This window comes from Ctenocephalides felis, unplaced genomic scaffold (assembly GCF_003426905.1).
Source record: "Ctenocephalides felis isolate EL2017-DRISC unplaced genomic scaffold, ASM342690v1 CF-g0.4_SCAFFOLD_03572, whole genome shotgun sequence".
In the NCBI taxonomy this organism is placed as follows: domain Eukaryota; kingdom Metazoa; phylum Arthropoda; class Insecta; order Siphonaptera; family Pulicidae; genus Ctenocephalides; species Ctenocephalides felis.
Genome location: NW_020539726.1, coordinates 15,692,810 through 15,717,423, shown reverse-complemented (window position 1 = coordinate 15,717,423; position 24,614 = coordinate 15,692,810). Strand labels below are relative to the sequence as shown.

The 24,614-nt window shown below is 31.2% G+C and overlaps 2 protein-coding genes across 2 annotated transcripts in view; both read right to left on the bottom strand.

The window, feature by feature from the left end:
* Positions 1–727: 727 nt before the first annotated feature.
* LOC113388164 lies at positions 728–1,267 on the bottom strand. The gene is made up of 2 exons (XM_026625565.1): positions 1,105–1,267; positions 728–937 (listed from the first exon to the last, which is right to left on the bottom strand). The coding sequence occupies exons 1-2, from the start codon at positions 1,213–1,215 to the stop codon at positions 728–730; spliced, it is 321 nt and encodes a 106-aa protein (XP_026481350.1). The 5' UTR covers positions 1,216–1,267.
* Positions 1,268–1,271: 4 nt separating this feature from the next.
* Positions 1,272–24,614, bottom strand: part of LOC113388162 (huntingtin-like) — a 25,491-nt gene continuing 2,148 nt past the window's right edge. The window contains 25 exon segments of the mRNA XM_026625564.1: positions 1,272–1,325; positions 1,485–1,797; positions 2,141–2,242; positions 2,591–2,737; positions 3,316–3,665; positions 4,038–4,347; positions 4,423–4,709; positions 8,371–8,574; positions 8,639–8,979; positions 9,350–9,580; positions 9,791–9,984; positions 10,263–10,929; positions 12,347–12,602; positions 12,775–12,887; positions 13,117–13,392; positions 13,940–14,118; positions 14,285–14,468; positions 14,519–14,738; positions 16,495–16,673; positions 16,733–17,422; positions 18,352–18,550; positions 18,756–18,895; positions 19,160–19,308; positions 19,373–19,630; positions 19,693–19,763. Of these exon segments, the coding sequence (XP_026481349.1) occupies positions 1,272–1,325; positions 1,485–1,797; positions 2,141–2,242; positions 2,591–2,737; positions 3,316–3,665; positions 4,038–4,347; positions 4,423–4,709; positions 8,371–8,574; positions 8,639–8,979; positions 9,350–9,580; positions 9,791–9,984; positions 10,263–10,929; positions 12,347–12,602; positions 12,775–12,887; positions 13,117–13,392; positions 13,940–14,118; positions 14,285–14,468; positions 14,519–14,738; positions 16,495–16,673; positions 16,733–17,422; positions 18,352–18,550; positions 18,756–18,895; positions 19,160–19,308; positions 19,373–19,630; positions 19,693–19,763 (6,114 nt within the window).

The window sequence follows — 24,614 nt, the reverse complement described above, 5'->3', positions numbered from 1 at the left end:
TATATATATATATATAATTTTTTATTCTACTTTACATTACAAACACAAGTAAACAAATTCATGTCAGCATTATCCTGCTCCAGCACAAAAATGATCGAATTCATATCGAATTATTCTCCTCTTGACTTGTAATATAATTTTTTAGTAACAGCACCATCACCAGAATTTGAATCCGAAACTTTTCCAAAACCAGGAAACTCATTGTGTAAACTGACATTAAATGGTTTAAGGAATGGTGATATCCCCTAAAAAAGAATCGTATCAAGAAATAATAAATGAATTTTATTATTGAAATAGAGCCGGGTGATAGGTTCGAATCTCGTGGAGTATAAACAAAAAATTAAAATAGATATTTTTATATATATTTCTTGGTACTAGGTCAGGTTGCCGTGATAAAACTTCATTTCCTCCTACTTACCCTTGTTCGATTTCTGCAAAAACAGTCTCCGCATACTCCCTTGCCTTGTCTCTGATCTCTATCATATCATGTTTCAACTTACTCCTAGTTTCATTAAATTTCAAACTGGAACGTCTTCTGGAATCATGATGGATAAACGTCCTGGACCAGTCATCCAATTTCCATTTATCATCATCGTGAAAAGCAGTATCAACCTTTACGATCATGTTCTATTTCTTCAATTTCTTTGCCAACCAAAATCTTTGGTCACATTTTTGACATCATCGTTATTTTGGGTGGTTGTTAAATTTAGGGATAAGTCACCAAAGCTTAATTTTTTTGAATCTGATAATTGACTTTTTGGTCTTTTTTTTGCAAAATTTTTGATTGACTGGATGTCAAAATTTCGTTTATGTAATTTGCATCATAAACTTCGATTAAGCACATTAGAGCTGGTATTGAACTCGTTTTACGTGGTATGCTTGAACTTCTTAAGGAGGAACGAAGCATGTTTACGATGTCTAGTAAAGCATCACAGCCCTGAAATGAAAATAATTAGGTGTAATACACTTTTAATACATTTGTAGCAGAGGAGAAGTTTCGATTGAAAGATCTTTTTTAGTAGAATCCAATACTATATAAATATGTTTTCAAATTGGGAAGTTTAAGAGGATATATTTATACATTTGTATTTATTATCCACTTACCAAATCTTCTGAAATAAACACAGAACAGCATTTACAAGCCAAAGAAACCAAATGTCTCATCGCTATCTCATCATGATTGACCATTGAATCGCTGGAACATCTCTTCCACATATCGAGACACAAATTTAGGCACCACTCAAAGTGGCTCTTCTTTGTGAATAAATCACTCACGGACACCATGATTCCAGGATTGAATGAACGACTATTGAATTAGTTGGAGCCTGAAAAATAATTGTAATAGATAAATTATATACATTAAACACTAGGTGTAAATAGTAGTCTGCCTTAAATGATTGATTAATGTGGGAGTGAGTAGCATCTCAAACAAACCAGAATATATTGGTAACTAATTAAGAGGTTAACAATATTATTTATCGCACCTGTAAATTCAACATGTGAGAATACATCTCGACTAAAAACTGCAAACAGCTTTCCAAATCAATTCCACTCTCCTGCAAGCACTTCATCCTGTACTCGTGGACTTTTTCAAACTCATTCAACATCTTATTTTTCTCATTTTCCTCTTCGTTTAAAATACTTTTCAGATATCTTGAACTTATTTGTGCATTTGGATAATATAAATTTTGTTTACTACAAATTTCTGTGCAAGTTCTGTCCAAGTTGGAAGATTCTTGGAATGGGTCTTCGAGAAATGATTGGATTAGTTGGTGGATGGGCTTCAGCTTGCGAGAGCTAAAGTAATAAAAAACCGTAAATGAGTGTATATATTTTTTTGAAATAAAATAATAAAATAAACTAAAATTTCAGCCCTTAACTATATATAGTCCTACAATATTATCATCGATATTAAGATATCGATATTTTGAGTTAACACATATAGACCATTTTTTAAAGACAATGCAGTGCAGCAAGCATAAATATATCAAAATAAAATAAGTTTGATTTCACGCAAAAGCACCAATTATTTTGAACTACCCGAAGTTATCTATAGTGTTAACATATAACATAATACATGCAATGGAGAATAACTATTACACTTAAACTAATTTGAACTTGTATGTTCAATAATACTTACACTATATTATCTTGATTTATCTTGTCGTTTCTCGATATGTGTAAATAACTGGATACAACAGTATTACCAGGTTTTGGCAGCAGCAAACTGCTCAACAGCAAACTAACAAATAAATCGAAATATATTTATTTATTTATTCCTAATCAACTAATAATAAATATTATTTCAACCTCTTGTCAAGAATTTTGTCGAGAACGTCAAAGAATTTTGTCAAAGAATTTTGTCAAAATTCAAAGAAGGCAGAAAAACTGTTTTCATTTTAAAGACTTGTGATTAATTATTTAATATCTTCTAACTAATTAATTTTGAAATAAAAATCAAGATTCAATAATTAGGATTATTATTCATTAGGTAAGTATTTTTTCTGTTTTTCTGTACGCACACATAGTTCCAAAACGTACAAGAGAAATAGCTTTTATCAATTTATAATCATTTTTTTAAATTTTTTACTTGGTTATGGCCCGAATCGCAGTGGTCTGCACCGAAACAACTTCATCCGATGGCGCGTCCACAGTTTGAGAACCACTGATCACTCCCAATAAGCTCATCCAAGTCTCCTCGAACTGTGTCCGCGAAGTCCAGCCCAACAGAGCACACCTGCAATGAAGAAAAAAGATAATTTTAATAATGTAAAAATTTTCGCGTTTAAAAATTTTGAAATTTATTTCAATATTCAAATTTTATTTAAAACTACCTTTCAAACAATACCCCATATGCCACAAAAGATTCAACCTAAAATTTTTGAAGTAAAACTTCTTTTGACTTCTCAGCTACAAATTCATAAAAAGTGTATTTTTTATAGACAAATCACAAAGTTAATTTAAGCATTCGTTACAAAAGTTTTAAACCTAACATATTTAGAAAAAAAATCAATATAATATAACAATTTAATGACTTTTGCAATAACATATAACGTTTGATCACAATATAATGTTTTGTGAATATCATATTCTACTCGTCGATATTTTATTGAAGTGAAACTTTTTTACTATCGTTTTACTAGAAATTCAGTAAAAATGTATTTCGTGTTGACAAACCATATAATTAATTTCAATATTCGGATTCTGTACAAAAAGACCTTTCAAATAATATCCAACATACGAAAAAAAACCATAAACATTTTTTGAAGAAATCGTTAAAAGTGTATATTACATCGATTAGAAATTACATCTTACCTAAACACAAATGATTCCAGAACATCCGAATCTTGCAAAAACTCCTGCAAAAACGCAAAATAGTTCTTTTCGTCCAAACTCGAATCGATTCTTTCAAAAACCAAAAACGGCGTCATCGCAAACTTGATAACAACATCGAATCGACACACCATAATTACACATTGCAAAAACACACTTTTCTTCGCTAAATCTGGAGTCAACAAAACACTGAACTTATTTAGATCCTTACACAAAACTGTATTGAAATCTTCCACAAATTGGATAATGGACACAACTTGGTTGTTGTAAGTTTTGTCCAAATTTGGGACTTTTTCGATTAAACGATAATTTGTAGCATCGAGGGATAATTGCTGCAAGATTTGATGCAAAGATGCAATGTAGTTGTGTATTTGTGTTTGTAAGTTGTGGGTGTTGTTTAAACGCGACCACACTTGCTCGGTTTTGATTATTGCACAAAAGCATGTGAGTGCATCTTCAAATGCACTACTGTTGAGAAAATTTGGGATTTGTTTTAGGTTATGCACACAATATTGTAAGCACAAAGCGTTAAATTTGATACAAGGGTCCACAAAGTCAGCAAATAAATTCTGATCAATTGATAGCAAATTAATAACACTTTTTGTAATTTTTTGAAACAACACACACTGATTTTGATATTGAAAGTTAAAACCTTCAACTAACACCAAAATTTTACTCATTAAACAATCCACAACAACTTTTACATTATCATCATCACTTTCACTAGTCAAGCAATAAGCAAAAAAGCCAACATCAACATTTTCATCCGATAAAATTTCCTGCAGTTTTTGAGCGCCCAATTTTTGCATAATTTTGCTTAAAGCCTTGCACTCAACTCGAGTTTTATCTTTAGAGCAACATTTTGTTTTTACTTGTTGATAAAACCATTCCGCGTCCAATTTTGTTTTCCGTAAATTGGTGAAGTCTATGGTTTTCATGTGGTCCAATTCGATAGGTGGCAAGGAATAGAATTGCACAGCTAGCTTGTTTAGGATGCTTACTAGCGTTTCGTGTCTGAAAAATAAAAAAAGTGATAAAAGACAATTTGGACAGCAACAATTTATTTACTCTCAGTAACTTTTCCTTTACCTTTTAATTACTCGTTCTCCTTTACTTCTAAAATACTCCATAATCTGCCTAAACTTCACCTCAGACAATTTCTGCTTAACAACAACTTCATCGTCACTATCATCGGTCTCCAAGGTTCTCAACAACTCTGCCTTGCTCGAACAAAGTCTCGAAGCATCACGACAAATTAGTATGTTCTTGTGCTCAAGAAGTTTTACTTCAACAATACAAGAGTGGAGAATCGATCCTGATAAGTCTACGTGCAACCGGTCGAGAAACTTTGTTAGAACTTTGTGGACGAAAATCATCTAAAAGATGAATAATCGACGTGATCAATAACAAAATAATACATGACTGATTCAAAAGTGCTGTAAGGTTTCAAAGTTTCAAGAGATATTATAAGTGAATGCACCGATAAGTCACTGTTTGTTGCATAATATTTGATATTATTTATCAAATTCAAAAAATGATTAAATAATCAATATTTGATATTATATAACTAAGCTAACTGTTGAATCGTGCGGACGTGTTTTTTGAAGAGTCGTAATGTCTCTGACACAATTAATTCCGGAATAGGATTCCAAAAAATCCTACAATTGCTGTGAAACAAAACCATCTGCGAGTGTGGGCGTTTGTAAGAACTGTGGCAAAATTTACTTATTACATGTGAGTTGTGCCACAAGAAAAGGTTTCAAATTCATTGTTGGAAAGTTGATACAGTGCTGTGAGTTGAGCAGTGAAGTGTCGTGTGACAAACATATGGATACTATAAACCACTTATCACAAACAATTATCGACAAAAATACGATAATAGACGATAAGATGACAATAATAAAAGACAAGGAACACACAATTCAGCAGCTTGAAGAAAAAATTAAGATGCTGCAATTATTAAAGCCAAATGAAAAGAAAAAAGAGGCATCGTCAGCTGCACCCAATATTGATAGTAATACTGAGGAAGCAGCATCCAAGAAGGCTAAACATAAATCTACCAATAAAAACAGTGGCAATGCTAATAAGGTCTCAAAGGAACAGGTGAGTGTTGCAGTAGCAACTGCTTTGAAGGAATTAGATAAGAACCGAAACATTCCGAGATGCGGTTGCCAACACGGAGCTGCCTACTAAATCGACCCAAGCTGAACAACAATCAATTAAAGCAAATGACGATGGAAATTGAACTTTGGTCCAGAAAAAGAAGACGCCGAAACGAAAAAACAAAGCCATAGAAGGTACAAATGTGAGCACTACACTCGCGGGAGTTGTGAGGAAGGCCCACTTGCATGTGCTTCGCCTGGCACCGGGAACATCGTCGGAAACTCTAAAAAATTACTTAAAAAAAATAAATTTCAAAAATGTTGAATGTGAGAAAATGGCTTCAAAACATCCGGAAACATAAGCCTCTTTCAAGGTCTCCGTTGCAGAGAGTGAATTGGAAAGAATAAAATCTCCGGATGTTTGGCCAAAAGGAGTCTATGTACCGTTTTTTATTCCATCTGGGGGAAAAAAAACAAAGAAAAATTGTCAAACTGGATCAACATAATGTCCCTGAATATTCAATATTTATCCAATAAAACCGAGGCATTAACAAAGGTCCATGACAATAAAATAATCATTCTTTGTCTATGTGAACATTGGCTTGGCAACGACCAAATCGACCTGTATAGCATACGTGATTTTCGGCTAGTCAGCTCATTCTGTCGTAGTAAACATACGCACGGAAATGTTGCTATTTACTGTCGAAAAGAGATAGAATGTTTGGAATTAAATTACATAACATCACATTCCGATGAGCTAACGTGCGAAATGGCCGCATGCTACATAAAACAATTAAAAACTGTTGTAATATCGATGTACAGATCTCCCAATGCGACACTTGACACATTTTTGCAGAAAGTTGAGTTGACTTTACTGATTATATATTATAATTTTGACTTAAAAACAAACATCATCTATGCGGCGACTTGCATTGATAGCGCATTTACAAACATCGATGAAATTAATTTTTCAGTAGATACCTTTTCAGCGGCAATCTCGGACCATGAAGCTCTACTTATTCGTTTGAGAGTTGACCCTAATGAAAGTACATTCCATACTGTAAGAAAGATCGGTGGTCCCTACATGGACAACTTTGTTAATCAAATTGGCCAAGTGGACTGGGAACTTTCGGTGATAGGTGAGGATCCTAACAATCAGTTCAATAACTTTTCAATATATTTTAAATATACATTTTAAATTCTGATAACAAAAATATCACAATTAGGAACATAATAAAAAGGAAAACTGGTAAGAATTATACAGGTAATGTAAGTCATGAGGCACCCAGTGTTGAAGTTTTCAATATTTTTTTCAAAAATGTAGCCATAAATGTAGTAAAAAATCTGCCCCAGCCAATAATTGCAGCCGATGTCTATTTGACAAAGGTATTTGTGAAGGGGCAAAGTATATTTTTAAATCCAACTACCCCAGAGGAAATTAATACAATGATTAAACGCTTAAAAAATAAAACGTCGTTTGATGCCTTCGGCTTTAATACAAAAATGGTAAAATCTGTCGCACAGTACATTGCTGGACCGTTGTGCAAGATAGCAAATAACATTTTCTCCACAGGAATCTCCAGACAAAAAGAAGCTGGCAAAAATAGTGCCATTATATAAATCAGGAAATCGTCAGTTAGCAGCAAACTACAGACCCATAGCCATACAGCCAATATTTTAGAAAATTATAGAAATGTTGTTAGCATTAAGAATTACAAGTTTCTTCAATGCTAATAATTATTTTGTAAAAAATCAATTTGGATTCAAAAAGAAAATTAACACAATTGATGCTGTGCAAGACTTTTTGAACTTTACAAATTCACACATGACATATTTTGCAGGAAACTGGAATTTATGGATGACATATTTCTCATAAAGGATTTAAAAGCCCTTAAACTTATGCAATCATACCTATATAACAGGTATCAGTTTGTGGAATGAAACAATAAACGAAGTGAGATAGCAAGATTAAATGCAAGGGTTGCCCAAGGGAGTATTCTTAGACCACTTCTTTTTATCATATTTGTGAATTATCTACCACCGTACATTAGCTGCCCCACAACGCAATTTGCAGATGACACTGCATTGGCGGTTGCGGACGAGAACATCGCAAATATGAACGAAAACTGGTTTTCAGCCAACAAAATTGTACTAAACAATAGAAAAACTGTCCTATTAACTTTACTTCCGGTAGGAGACGTAAGGAGCTGCATGGAAGGGAAGTTAAATATTTGGGTCTCACTATGGACAGCCTGCTAACCTGGCGAAGCACATAGATTCAATATGTACTAAGCTCTCAAAATCAATATATGCCATCAGAAGAGTTTGACACATTACAAATGAGGAATGCGCTAGAGAGGCTTACTTTGCCATGTTTCACTCTGTGTTCTCATATGGAATATTGGCATGAGGACACTCGGTGCATACCTCCAAGATAATGGATTTATAGAAGAAGGCTGTAAGGGCAATCGGAGGGGCCTCACGTCGGGAGCACTGCAGACCCATGTTTACTAAATTTAGAATACTGACTGTTACCAGCCTTTACATCTACCAGCAGACGATTGCGGTCCATGCAGACGGAACAAACCATGTACTGAGGAGTGACAACACGCGGAACAGAAATGCTGAAAGACAAGAAATTGTCCGAGAACAAAAATTTAAAGTTATTTAACAAAATGTAAAAAAATGTCTCAAGTCCATTAATTACTTAGTAATTACCAGATTAAGACAAATTTTATTCAAAATTTTAATATCCAATTATAAATAATAGTTCCTATTAAAATTTTGTAAATTCTATCTAGTTTTTAACTATGTATTTGAGATAAAATGTCCGGAAAGAAAATTTCAAGCTTTGAGAAAACATGTAAAAAATATCCTTAATCCACTAATTTGAAGTAAAAATATTTATTATGTAAAAAATGAAAATTATACTCACATCATCAATTTTCGAAGGCAATAGTTTATCAACAGCTTGCAAAATAATTTCGCTGCAAATCTCATCTCCAAAAACAACATTTTGCAAAATATTCTCGATAACTGGTTCTTCATAACAAAAAGAAATCACTTCGTACAAATGCTCTCCGAGGAAATGAGTAAGTTCCACATTTTGCTTCTCATTATTTATTTGATTTGACTTTACCTACAAAAAATAAAACATTTTAGTCAACATTTGAATTAAGCAATTAATGAATTTTATTACTTACACTAAATCTGCAATAAGTCAAAAAAGCTGCTCGTTTCAACATCATAGTATTAATACTAACATTCGAAACAATTGGGTTTTCTACAGCACTATTTTTATCATCATCAAGTTTTTCCAATCCATTCTTCCACAATTTCCAATCTTTCCAATTCAAATCGACAAGAAGATGTAACCAATGGCAATAAATGTAAGGAGATTTTTTCGAAACAAATAAAATTTCTTCCGTTAGTTTTTCTATTGGAATGTTTTCATCGTTGGAATATTGTTTGGAATATTTTCCAAGTGATTCATCTGATAGAATAGTAGAGACTGTTTTTGAAATTAATTTGAATTTGTTGTCATCTAAACAAGAACAGAAAATAAATGTTTTGATTATTCAAAATTTCTATAAGCATGTATATGAAACAATTTTTACTAAATTAAAGTAAATTGTATCTAGTATTTACTAATGTAATTAAATTAAAATGTTCCCGAAGAAAATTTTGAGTTAGTTGACAAAATGTAAAAAATGTCTCAAATCTACATGCTGCTAATTAATTAACAGAAAATAAATGTCTCGACTAATTTTACTCAAACTTCCTCAAGCAAGCATATGCTACAGTTTTTACGGATTTCTAGTAAATTTTATCTAGTCTCTATTAATGTGATTAAAGTAAAATGCTTCCAAAAAAAATTTCAAGTTATAAGACAAAATGTAAAAAATGTTCCTTACCTCTATCGGTATCAAAAACAGCTTCAACAATCTTCAAAAAATCCTCAAACTCTTCACAGATAAATTCAACATTATTTTGCGGATCATCTTCAAAACAACTTTTTAAATTATTAACGCTCTCATAAATAACACAAACCAAAAACCTTACGAAAATCACTTCGTTAGTTATCGAGTTCATCAGCAACTGTTCAGGATTATCCAAAACTTGTAAAGGATCCTGATTGACCATCACTGATTTATTAAAAAATATTGCATTAAGATCTATTAAATTTTTCAGTTTCAAATCATCCAAATTTTGTAACAACTGTTTTTCATTAGGCAATGTTGCTAAAATTGTTGCCAGGAAAATTTTGAGTATCGAAAAGTTTTTAATGTTTGAATAGAAATTATAGTTCATACAAAGTTTTAATATTTCCTGTATATTTCGGAGTAGTATTTCACTGCTTAAAGTTTCAATTAAGTGTTGTAGGCTTTGTTGTTTGATTGAAGTTGTTATTTTAATTTTATTGTTCGTTATTAAGTTTAGTAAATAGTCCAAAATGAATTGTGAACGTCTGTTGTAGATTTGTTTGTTTTTGAAACTCAAAATGAGGATCATTGAGAAGGAGTTTTGGATTTCTGAATATTCCAACAACCTGAAAAAAATCAGACGAATTAAAACGTTGTTAGATATCTGAAAATGTTGTTGGGTGCGTGAAAAATGTTGTAAGTTGTGTGAAAATGTTGCTAGATGTCTAAAAATGTTGTAGCGTGTCTAAAAATGTTGTAGCGTGTCTAAAAATGTTGTAGCGTGTCTAAAAATATTGCAACCTGTCTAAAAGTGTTGCTAAATGTTCCAAATCGTTCTGAATCACTTGAGATCAAAATTTGGTGAAAGTATATGAGTATTGATGCTTACACCTAGTTTCTTTACCTCAAGACCATAGAAAAAACAACCTCCCTCTTCGTCAGCAACTCATCATCTTCGCTATCAACAAAATCCTTTCCGTTCTTCATCGGCACCATAAAAAACACAGCCTCCACCAAAGGAACCAGAGCCGGTACACAATGAGTCTCATAATTCTGTTCACTCGCCAAAAGTTCATCGCACAAATGCAGAGCCCTATTGGAATAATCCTCATAGCACTTTTCACTCGACAGACGCAAAAGGAAACCAAACACCTGTTCGAGTAAAACCTGACAATCGGCAACTTGACCTAATTGGATGCTGTCGAATTGTTTGAAAACGTATTGGATAAAAGTGTTCTCTGAGTCCAACATTTTGTAATTGACTCTTAAGTGTAGAAGTTGGCACAGGAGGCTTAAGACACGTGCTTGTATCGAGGTGTTGTTGCAGGTCGTGTATTTCTTTAAACACTCAATCACCATTGGTTCGAACAGCCTGATGGAGGAAGACAGGAATTTTTTGTCGGGTTGCCAGGATGTTTGACGTTTTTTTAAAAAGGCTCTGAAGGCATCAAAGTCTTCTACTAATTTTATCCAAGGAGATACTTGGATTGTTTCAACAAATTTGTACGGATTGTTTGTAAATATGTCTTCAAAGTGTTTTTTTTCTGATACTGGAGCTCGTGTTGAAAAATCTAAAATGGAAATAATAAAAATTAACTCATAATTATAATTGACTAGCAAACCCGACGAACTCCGTTTCGCCACCAGATGGTTTCGTGAGAAAGATGAAGAATTTTTTTGTTTGTTTTATATTTGAAAAGGAAAAATTTGATTTTATTATACAACAGTAATGAATTTATTTCGATTACGAAAATGAAGTGTTTTTTAGTTGAACTTCTCTAAGTAAAAGAAAGTGAATCCGCAAATTATCCGTTTCATTGAAGTGCTCTTTGGAAAACAACATTTTTTGTTTTTTGGTCTGACGTTAACACAAACAAAGCGGATGGTTTCCCAACTCGTGAACAGGCGGCAACGTATAACTGCCCATGTGAAAAATAATGATTTTCTAAATAATCTATTTAAAATTTATCCCGCAAACACTAAGCGATTGGCCTTGCGACTTGTTATTGCGAACGCAAAGCGAACTGGAAATTGCAATCGTTTGAAGTCAAACGGAAGATCAGTCGGAATCATTGGTATGTCACTAAATCGCCAGCAATTTTTAATTGAATGGTGAAATTCAGTGCGTGTACATCATATTTCTTGGCGGCAAGAATTGCTCGTTGACTTATCCAAGCATAATTCCGATAATTCTCACTAATGTCATTACTCGAATTTTTAATTACGGTGCGTGATGTTCCAGCAATTTGCATTAGGGCACGATGCCATGCACCACTAATTTTCTTAGCTATAAACCTTGCGAAGCCCGAGACCTTTCCAAAGAATGCAAAATTCGTGCGTTCTGGAGTTAAATCGTCAGGAAGGAAAACCCGACTTATTTTTACATATATAGAAGATTATAATAATACACATTTCATTTTTTGAAAATTATGTAATGTATTAGTTTTTTAAAGTTAATTATTAGACATACAACTTTGCTTCCGCCGTTTTTACAATACGAGTTCTTTACAATAAGGGCGGAAGCAAAGTTGTATGTTATCAAATATGTTTTTAAATATACCGAGTTGCTGTAGGGTCTTTTCATATTAGACAACATGGTTTATCATTTAATTTTAAACAAATTAGCCAAAGACATTCATATTAAACAAATAGTTTGAAAGTTACAAGCAATACCATGATGAATAAATATTTCGTTAAACAGCCCGCATGGATTTAATTAGAGGTTAAGTGAATTATAAATATTTTTAAGTTTGTCACAATATTTGAGTTTACAATATTTGAATTTATCACAGGTGACGCAAGAATTTATTTAATGACAAATGTTAATAATGACATATGTTAATAATAATCTAAATGTTTATAATAAGATTAAAACTATTAGAGATTTAATTTTTATTCATTTGGAAGCATTCGAGCTCTTGGGATAAATATATATATATATATATATATATATATATAATATATATATATAAGAATTATAATTATTACCTATATTCAAGTAATCCACAACCCCAGAATAGTCCGACACAAGATTGCATTTAAAAAGAGCCCTCAATAGTTGTTCGACACACAAAATAGTACTTTTAGGACACAGTTTAATGCACCATCTCGTGTGCAATAGTATTTCATCTGATATACTGCCTGATATGTATCTGACTTGCACTTCAAGTAATTGTGAAATAGAACTTATGACAGTGTCCAATAATGTCAAAAATTTTGTGCTTGCTTCATCGTCTATATTAGTCTGAAAGTGAAGGAAAAATTGTAAATATATATATATATATATATATATATATATATATATATATATATATATTATATATAGATATACATTTATATATATAATATTTTATATATATATATATATATATATATATATATATATATATAATATAAATGTATATTATAATAGTTGCCTTATAAATAGAATAAGCAGACTTCAAAGCTTCATAAAGCTTCATGTACAACGAGTTGTTGGCAAAATATCCAAATTGCTTCTTCGGTGATTCAGTTTCAGTATTTTTAGTTGCTGCAAATAAATAGAGAAAAAAAATTAGAACCTATTTCAGTATTCAGATTCTATTCAAAAAGACCTTTCAAATGATACCACACAAGCCATAAAAGATAAAATCTAAAATTTTTGAAGTAAAACTTCTTTAAGCTCGTTTCTTATAAATTCATTATGCGATAAGTATATTTGAAGACATCATTGAAAAGGCATAATGCTATATTAAATATCAATTATCATTATTATTTACCTGCTAACCCTAAAGGTTTCTTACTGCTGCCTCCTGCGCCAATAGATTTCTGTACCTGGTTCGAATTTGCTGCCGCAGCAATATTCAATCCAGCATTATTATCCAATTCGCCTTCGATAACGCATCTGTAGGCGTTCAGGATTTTCAAAAGATGAGATTCTAGGGTCAGTATCATCTCTGATGGAGATCGAGACTTATCCAGATCAGAAATTGTTTCGTATAGGACTGAAGTTGGTTGCTCTGATGAGTTCGAGGAGATTTCTTTACATTGAGAAGCTGAAAGAGAATGCAAATATATATATTATATTATATATATATATTATATATATATATATATATATATATATATATATATATAATGAATAGTCTTGAATTTTGATGTTGATATATGTTTAATTTGAGTTTAAAATTCGGGTCGTAACATCAAAAAAAAATAGTATGACAGTTTTTTTAAAGTTTATTCATTTAAAAATCCATACGTTTCGGCTAGCATCTTAGCCATCATTCAGTAATTAAATTATTATTGTTTTTCTATGAAATTTCTTACATATTATTTATTTAGTTTTAATTTATATGTAAATTTGATTACCACTGAATGATGGCTAAGATTCCAGCCGAAACGTATGGTATTTAAATAAATAAACTTTAGAAAAACTCTCATCACTATTTTTATTGATGTTACGCCCGAATTTTAAACTCAAATTAAACATATAATATATAGAGATATAGATATACTATATATTAAATATATATTATATATATATATATATATAAATATATATATATATATATATATGTATATTATTATGTATAAACCACTTACCGCATATTAAATTGGTTAACATTATAATAATATCTTTGTGTAAATTTAAATCATGCTGTAGTGATGTCTCTTGTAGTAGCTGTTGCAGCAGTTCGCATGAAATACATTCGAGCCAAAATCCATAAGTTATAGCATTGTAGCGTTGAATTAGACTGCTGTAAAGCACTGATGACACCCATCTTAAAAAGTCATGTGTAAATTATATATATAACATATGCACACACACACAACACACAATATATATATATATTTATATATTATATATATATATAATATAACCAGCAAGTAACTTACCATTAAATTCTTATCATACATCAACAACAAAGCATCTCCGACAACTCAAACAGCACTCTGGATAAATTCTTCTCAACACCATCACGATCCTGTACCCCTTTATATTTATTCATGCCGCAAAAGGGCCACATTAGATTTCTACACAATTTATTATCAATTAAATATTTGAAGGACACCTTATCACAATCAGTTTTTACATCCCCTCGATGTCTCACAAAAACATTTACTAGAGGATCTGAATTGGAATAATCATTCGAGTAGTAAAGGTTTGGTATGATTTCGCACAGGCATTTTGTGCTGGCGCTTCTGACTCTGGAGTCTTCGTTTGACAAGAATTGATATAGAATGTCGTGTAGTAGTATTTTTCCTGGTAAGAATCTGACCCGGTTATGAGGTAGATGTGCTTGTAGTTTAGTTTTGAAAGGAGTTCTGCGAGTTTTACTTTTATGAGCCAGTATGGTTTTTTTGAGACTTGGAGAAGTTCGTTGAGTAGAAGCTTGATTGTCTAAAATGGAAAAGGAAATAGAGAACTAGTTGGTTTGGTATTTAGCCTTGAGGCAAGTTACATGAACTTCCCGATATGTGTAATTTATCGACTTAATCAATAAAAAATAATTTAATTGATGGTGATTAGAGTATTCCGAGTGGATTTATTACACATGATTGTAAGTGCGAACGAACACTTTGACTCGAAGTATTTTCTAATAGAAAATTTCAACAATCACCAGTTTTTATAATTGAACCAGTTTCCATAGGACTTTAATGGTTTACTATGTTCATTAAAACCAAGTATTCTATCGTTATACCAAGTAAATCGTCTAATTTTAATTTTAACAAACGTCAAAGAAACTACTAATTTTCTTAATCTTTGATTAATTTTTAAAATTAAACTAATTGTCGTAAGGCCATGATATTTCAATAAATTGTATAAGACCTTGATATATATCGACAAAAAAAGTTCCATAAAAATCGGCCTAAATTTTTTTTCAACAATTAATTACAAGAAAACGGCTCGGTATATTTTCACCTAAAACTAATCAGTTTCATTCCCAACTAATATCTTACGAACAGTTTTTGAATTTTTAAAATCGATTCGGTAGTTTGAGCTTAAATGTAGACGAAAAGTTTAACACTTTGTTTCAAATTACAAAGAAACGGTTTGGCAGATCGTCTCACATAACTGACAAACAATAGTCCTCTTTGAGATACATCAAATGGCTTTTAAATTTCTGAAATCGGTTCAGGCGTTTTTGAGAAAACGTCGATCAAATGTCCAATTTTGACAAATGCCAAAAGAACGATACTAATTTTTGCAAACTTTGATGAATTTTTAAAGCTAAACGAGTTGTCGTAGGGCTGTAATATTTCAGTATGATCTAGAAGACTATGGTATCTACCGTCAAAAAAATAATAATAAAAATCGTCGATTTTTTTTTTAAACTTTATTACAAGAAAACGGCCCGGCTGATCTTAACCAAAAACTAATCAGCATGATTCCCAACCAATATCTTTCGAACGGTTTTTGAATTTTCAAAATCGATAAGAATTGCGGGCTAAAACGTGGACGAAAATTTTTTCACTTTTCTGCGATTTACAAAGAAACGGCTCGGCCGATCGTCACACAAAACTCAGAAACGCTAGTCCTCATCGAAATACATCTAGCTTCTAAATTTTTGAAATCGGACCAATCGTTTTTGAGAAAACGTCGATTTACGGCAAAAAATGTGTTCACATACATACACACACAATACACACACATACACACACAAACACATACACACACATACATACTTTTTCAAATTTGGCTCATTCGATTCAGAATGGCTTAAACGTCGAGAAAACATAAAATTAGCGAATCGGATTTTTTATGAAAACATAAACCATCCTTTGGGAAGTTAATAAAATCTCTGCATTTAGAATATAAAATAAAATATATATGCAAATTTTATCATTAAATGAAATGGCAGTCCGAATTTGGCCTGGGTGGTCTGAAAATGTTCTAAGTAGCCTGAAAATGCTCTAAATAGTCTCAAAATGTCCTAGATAGTCTGAGAAATGCCAGATATAGTCCAAAAATGATCTAGGTAGTGAGAAAATATTCTAGATAATCTAAAAATGTTCTAGGTAGCCCAAAAATATTGGATAGTGGATAGCCCAAAAATGTTCTATATAGTCTGAAAATATTCTATATAGTCCAAAAGTGTTATATTTAAAAATAATATGCATAATTAATCACAATTAATGTACATATATTTTCTTACCTCAAAATCTGTACTGCTCCTTATCAAATTCCTCAAACAATCCTCGACCGCTTGCAAACTTTGCCTCGTAGCAGTCTGTATATCATCTTTCAAACCATCAATCAAAATACAAATCAACTTTTTCAAATCGTAAGCATCTTTTAAAAACCGCAAACTGTTCCGCACACCACTGCTCGTAACTCAAGGTATTATAATTATCAATTGTAGTAATAAATTGGCCTATTAATATGCTAGTGACCCCCCCTCAATTGTTGATCTGGATGTCTGGAGAAGAGTAATAGATCGGTGAAAGTTTGATATTTTTCCAGTTCGGTTTCTGTGCCAAAGCCTTCATTTCCAAAGTGATCCATTTTTAATTGGATGCCGTTCAGGATTTTGTCATTGGCATGGAGGTCGAGGTAGCTTGTCATGAAGTTTGGGTAAAATTTGACAATGTTACATAAACAACACAAAGCTGAGTATTTCAAAGTGACCTTAACATTTTTATCATCTTTGATGAAACCTTTGAAACCCGTCAGCAAAAATTTGTGTGTTATTAATCTTACACAAAACATAATTAAACTTGTATCATTTTTCACTAGATCACCAATGTACAAATCATTGTTAAATACATCACTCATGTTCACATTTCCATTACAGTATATATTTTTATCACCACTTTCTTTCTGTTGCGTGCAAGTTTTATCGAGGTTACAAATTTGTACGTATTCTGAATGATCACTCAAAGAATCGCTTATCGATTGGTTTGAAACAGAACACAATCTGGTTTTGGATGTCGATAAATCTGTTTGAGATAGACTAATTTCATTTGTTGTTAATTTTGATTGTAAAACCCAGTCTTCGGATATTGAGTTTTCTAAAATGCTTTCTGATAAATCATAATCTAGTCCTATGTCTGATATGATTGAGTTCGATATACTCATTTGGCCTAAAAGAATAAAAACAGTGAAAAACTAGTTAAAATATACACTTTTAATAAATTTATAGTGTAGTAGGTATCGTTTAAAAGGTCTCGACATGTAAAAATCTATTTAAAATATTAGAATAATAAAATTTATATATACATTTTTTTTAATAAGGTGTGAAACTTTTATAGCAAATACTAGGATTTCTCCACAAATTTCATAGATTTTTTACGAATTTGCAGTAGAGAAATCAGTCAGTGATCTAAAAGATAACTAGCTGTAAGTGGAATTCTGTCTTGAGGCAATTAAGGCATCGTGCCTTAAGGCAAATTGTTGGAACTTCCCGTACCGTAACGTAATGTTCAAGGAATACTGAATGTTTTCAAATAGATTATTATAAATATTGTAACATTGTCTTATATTTAGATTTATATAAACTGAATTGCAAAGTTCAAATTGGCAAATGGCTGGGCCTGCCATTGCCAAAACTAACAATCACTTCTCCCAATCATTACTAATTGAATGTTTTTTAGATCATTTAAATCGGATGCTCCGTTCTCTCAAAAACTCGATTTCTATTTTCTGCACTCTATAGGAATCGAATGTTTTTTGAACCATTCAAATCGGTTGATCCGTGCGCCCGGAAACGTGACTGGAAATTTGTATCCATACATACATACACACACACACACATCCAATTTTTCTGAGGTATGCCAAAACGTTCAGAAACCTTCAAAACGTCGAGAAATGCAAAAATTTTCAATTTCGATTTTCGGCCCATTACAATAACTTACCCTACGGGAAGTTAAAAATGCACTCTACTGACGAGCATACTAAATAGAAACATAAAAGAAAAAGGACTCACACACCTAATCTAATACACACATATAAAAACACACATTTTCCAAATTTGGTCTTATTCAATTCAGATTGACTTGAATAATCTACTCACTTGCAGTTTGTTCCTCCAACATATTTTTGGCATGTTCTTGATCATGCAATCTTAAAGTGTAGTTAGTGGAAATTAAAGAGTTAATTAATTGTTTTGGTGCGTTAAACAATAAATAGTTTAAAGTTTCAAGTGCAGCATTTGTGATTACTGTATTTCCACTGCTGGTTACATTAATATAGTGCAGACACAGCTCAAAAATCTAAAAAGAAATACAATTATAAAAATTATATATATTATATTATATATAATAATAATTATATATATATATATATATATATATATATATATATATATACATATATATAATAATTATATATATATGTATCATAATAATTATATATATCTATATATAATAATAATAATAATAATAATTATATATATATAATAATCAAAATTTCACTCACCTGTAAAATTTGATCCAAACTTGTCGTAGACTTCCCTTTATTAAAATACCCATAATACACGGGAAGCAACAATTTAAGACCGTTCAAAGCCCCCACGATTACATTACTTTGAAGACTTTCATTAAAAGGAACAATTAAATCTATAAAACACAACCAAAAACAATTAACACACTTTAAAATAGTTTTACCAATTATTTATTTACTTACCAAATACCATATTAAGTACATAATCAATAAAATTTCAGTCTTTTCATTCTGTGTGCAGATCGAAGATAAATTTTGTGCAGCACAACGTCTCCTAACAGGCGAATCTGATTTTAGAACTTCTATAATTGATTTTATTAGACTTTTCATTTCTTTATCGGTCGCAAAAAGGCCTAAACTTTTAATAATCTTTGGCAAACTTTCGCTAAATGTCTCGTGCAACAAGTCATCAGGCTTTGATAAAAGATTTTCTAAACAAGGAAACAAATTTGCAACGTACACTTTGCCTTTTTGAGGCTTTATGTATACAGATAGCTTTGCAAATCTTGTTAAAGCTATACGAACAGACCTAAAATTAATAAATTAAATTAGATTTGATTTAATATCACACATGTATGTATTATCATCCCTACTTTATATTATTGCATTGTTTAATAGCTTCAAACAACTCCAATTGTATTTTAGCCATATAACTACCACTCAAGGCTCTAATTATCCTATCCAAGTTTTCAGAAGCAACCATTCGAATATCTGAGTGCTCATCGTTGCAAAGTCTTATCAACAAAGAAATGGAAACATTTATTCTTTGTGCAAAATTTGGAGCACTTTTAAAATTAGCACTGCATAAAATATCTGCTATAGACACACAATGCTGTGCTTTTTCTTTAGACCTAGAAATAAAATTTAGTATAATATAACCTATAAATATGTATACACAATTTTCTTTTACTACCTTAAAAGAACATCTGAATTTTTTAACACATCAATGGATTTATCAAGTTTTTCGAGCAAGGACATTTTGTGCTTGTAAAGATTTTTTGTTTATATTTACTTATTGTATTTTTTAATTAAAATTATCCATTTGAAAAAGACATGACAACAACCGACTGTCAAAATGATTAACTGTCAATTAGAAGATAATTCTGTAAATATTTGTAAAACTAGAAATTATTATTTAATTATATAACAATAAAGTTAATTAATGCAATTTGAACCATTTTTTGTTTATTGTAGTAATAATTTAATTAATTAAAGTATAAATACATACTTTGAATTATTTTTGTACACATGAACTTCACTTTCTAAGGTAATCTTAAAAAAAAATAACTATTTTTCATATTTAAAAGGGATACAAAATATAAATCATATTAATTTATTATTAATATTTGATAAAGGACTCATTCGGATATTATGTAAATAATGTTATTGTCATGCTATTACGTTTATTAGAATTTAGTTTTTTCATGCAAATCCCTGTTAAGGGGTTAGAGGTACTTGGATGCACGAAAAAAATGAGAATTTTCAGTACTTTTTTTTTGTTATTAAACAATGTTTTTCTACAAAAATATTAATACGGCATTATTATACAATGTTTTGACTTGAAGTAACAAAAATTTCAGAAAAAAAAATCCCAAAGTTATAGCTGTTTTCGTTGACTCTGTTTCAAAAAGCGGTTCTGGCGGTGACCATCATAACTCCTTAGAGATTCATCTAAATCAATCATATAAAAAAATAGTTTATAAATAGATATCCTGGGCCCGATCGAAGGTTTTCTTTTTTTTGCAAAAATTAACAAAATGGCAGCATCAGAAACAAAATTTCTAGATTTTTGGGTAAAAAATTAACAGTTAATGGGTCTTAAAAAATTGAATTTTTTGAAAAAATAAAATCCTTCGATCAGGCCCGAGTTTATTATGTATTCTAAAAGATGTATAATTAATGTAATTTCAGTAAAATTTACTAAGCGGTTTTTGAGTTACAGTGGTCACCGGTTCAAGAAACATAGTTTTGAGAAAAACGCGTTTAAAGTTTCACATTGGATTTACGTACAGAAATTCGAAATATTGAATTACTTAAACCGAGTCATCTATTTCTGAGCCATATAATAGTTCATCAGTCATTGTGCAAGTTTCCAAAATTTCCATTTGCTGTTGCCTACGAAGCATTTTGGCCTCCCGAATGTTCTCGTTGGCGCGCTGATCTGCCACTTTCACACGTGTAGCATTCAATTTTTCAGCATACCAATGGGATTTATACCCACAATTAGGTCCTAATATCACTATGGTCTTAAAAATGTTATTCACGGTTACGGTTCTAAAGTTTAAATATACAAAATTAATTGAAATTAACCACAATGACCGAAAAATGATCACAGTTTATGAAAGTCTTAGGTTGCACTAAAAAGCTCATAATTTCCATACAACGTTGTATATATACGTACGTGACGTTTTTTTTTTAAATTTTTTTTTAGAACAGTTAAGGTCAATACTAGCACCCCGTTTCGGCTTGACGTTGAGTTCTTTGACACTCTGTACTTATATTATTTTTCTAATTTTAAGGAACAACAATATAGGTCAAAAAAAGGAGTCGCAGGACTCTTTCAGTGCAAAAAAAACAGCCGGAGACAGAAGACAATTAAATATAAATATTTATTTATTTAGTTATTAATAATTAGTTAATAGGATTCCATTATTTTTATTTGTTAAACAAATTTGTTTTAATAAATAGTTTTTACATGAAGATTATTTCTTAAGGGGTAGGGGTAGTTGAAATTTTTGAAAAATCGATTTTTATTTTTTGCATTTTCATTAAGTGTAATATCTTGAAAATGTTCTCTGAAAATTTCAAGTTGATCCGATGATTACTTTTTGAGTTATTGGACTCTTACCAGCGCGTTGACGCAAGTTGAGAGCTCGATACTTATACTCAAGATTATTCTTCCTTACCTTCTGATGTTTTAAAACAAATTGTTGATTGTCGTACAAATTGCTGATTGCATATACTTAATCATTATTATTGATTATGGATACCCTAATATATATACGATATATATATATATATATATATATATATATATATATATATATAATAAATAAGCATACAATTGACCCAAGTTTTCAAGAATTAAAGCTTTTTGTAGGAGTGTATCATTGTTTTCGACTGTGGTCCCAATAGCCCTAGTAATGTTATTCACGGTTATGGTTCCAAAATTTAAATGAACAAAATTAAAAATTAAAATTAACCATAATGAAATTAACCGAAAAATGGTCATAAATACACAAAAGCTCTTAGTTGCACTTAAAAGCTCATAATTTTCAAACAATGTGGATAGTTTTTTTCTAATTTTTTTCAGGACACTGAAGGTCAATACTTCCACTTTGTTTCGGCTTGAGATTGAGTTTTGGGATACCCTATATATATATATATATATATATATATATATAATTATAATTATAACTATACCTGTATTATTACCTGCATCAAATTAAAACACATGGCAATCAAAGACAAACCCAACATCAAATACATGGCGCACAGCATAGATGAACAAGTATAAAGGATGAAACTAAGTTCCAAACCCTTTTCGGATAAATAATATTAAATATTATTTATTATTCGAATATTAAATTAATATAAATTACTAATTTATAAAACTAAATTTTATCAATTTACCTATCCCATGGTACAATATCACCAATCGAATCGAACTTAGAGAAATAAAACAGAAATAGGACCCGTCCACACTGTTCCAATCTTTCCAACGGGAGAACAGACAGAAACCAAAAATAATATACCTAAACAATAAATGTCGCATCTACAAAGCTTTTGGACAATTAGAGACTGCCAACTCATATGGATTATATCTATTTCTATGTTATCATTCATAAGATTCCTTTATCCCTTTATCTTACCCGACCATTTTGGCCAAACACAAAGTGATGGGGACAGGAACCATAGATAAGTAAACTTAGTTTCAGGTTAAGAGCACGTTTGGCCTAAGTGAATCATAGTATCTTTTCAAAAACGCATCATGCGAATTTAATGGAACTTGGCACACATTGTTATTATACTTTACCAAGATCGTGACAAAATTAGTAGACTATCTCAACAAACCTATGGATTCATTTGAAGCAATCTAATAAGTACAAGTCGCACTTAGTTGCCAACTATTAAAGATTCAATAAAAATCTTTTTGTTTTAAATTAATTCCACCTTTAGCTATAGTTACTGACTTTTCCGCTTTTAAAGCCTTGTATAAAATACTGTACAGTAGTCAGGGCCGGATTTAGAAATTTGGCGCCCCGGGGCACTGACAAAATGCCGCCCCATCGCTTTCGAACTTATTTTAAACCAATCGCACTGCTTCAGCTGCGAGGGACAAAATATAGAAGCGCGTAAGCGCCGCGTCGCAGTCTAACGGATAAACAATGTTACAGAACTTATATAAATGTAAACAAAACTTATTATTATAATATCTTTAAAATATCTGATAATTTAATGTGCGTATGTCTTATGATCACTTTTGTCCGCCAAATGTTTCTTTTTCAATTTTTTTTTATTGGATAATCGAAACCGCTAAACCTGCCCACCACAAATTTAAGCAGTTATTTATTCTGTAATTTTTTTTGAATGTTATTGGACGCTTTTCCTCAAAAACTGAATTATCATTTTTGGAATTTTGGCCCGTATCTACAAAACAGTTGAACCTGCCTTGACCAATAACTAATCAGCACGTCTACTTATCAATAGGAATTGAGTCATAAATCAGTTGTTCCGTGTTCTCGAAATCGACTTGAATAATTAAAAAGTATTTAGATGGGGAGACGTGCTGATTAGCCTTTGGTACAGGCAATTACGAAAAATGGTTTCTTCTCTGAAACAGCTACGCAGCGCGATTGCTTTGCAAAAAGTTCATAATTTTCGAAAAATTTCAAAATACAAAAAATGTGTTTTAGAAGTCTTTTTTTTTCATTTTTCAATAAAATTTAAAGCTCTTTATAAAATTTTCAGTACGAGATGTTTCAGTAATTTGTCTTAAGGCACAATGCCATGAGTCACTAGTTTAAATTTTTTTCGACGCTATAAGCTTGGAAGTGCACAAATTCGTCATTTTAAGAGGGCTCGAGAACTGAAGTACATATTTTTCTTAAACTTTCAGCTTGTTTACGGATCTTTATATTAGCCAAATTGCCAAATTTGATAACTTATTAACCAATTTGATAACGGAGAGGGAGGCAAGGCAAAATAATAAATTTTAGTTATCGTTTATTTCAACCCAAATTTTGCATTGCAATCGTATTATGTTCTGTTAATTATATTTCTTGAAACAAAAAATGTTGTTAAAAAAAGTTGATTATATGTATAGAATTTTTTTCTCACTATTCAAATTTTGCCGCCCCCCAAAATTTGCCGCCCTGGGCAGTAGCCCCGATTGCCCCTACTGTAAATCCAGCACTGACAGTAGTTCGCGTTAAACTTTAAAGCAATTAACTTTAGGAGAAGATATCACTTTTCTTGTGCATATTTCAAGTCGAGTCTTGTCACTAACTTCAAAGCACTTGTGCTAAGCATTCAGAAACTTGATTTAGCCATTTTTTTGGTAATTTTTGTAAATTTAAATATAGAAGTTTAAAATAATTGGTGAAGGGCTACATTGAACTTTAAGAATTTTGCGTTCCGCAACATATAAAGCAATTTATCGCATATATCATTTTCAGATTATAATAATGAGTAGTTGAAATTTTATTATAAAGTAATGAGGACATTTCAAATTCAAGCTAATCTTTGAAAAAGGCAGGACAAATCGGAAGAAAAAGCATAACTCTACCATCTCTACCAGGTTAGAAGATTACTTATCCCCACCCTAGGCAGCAC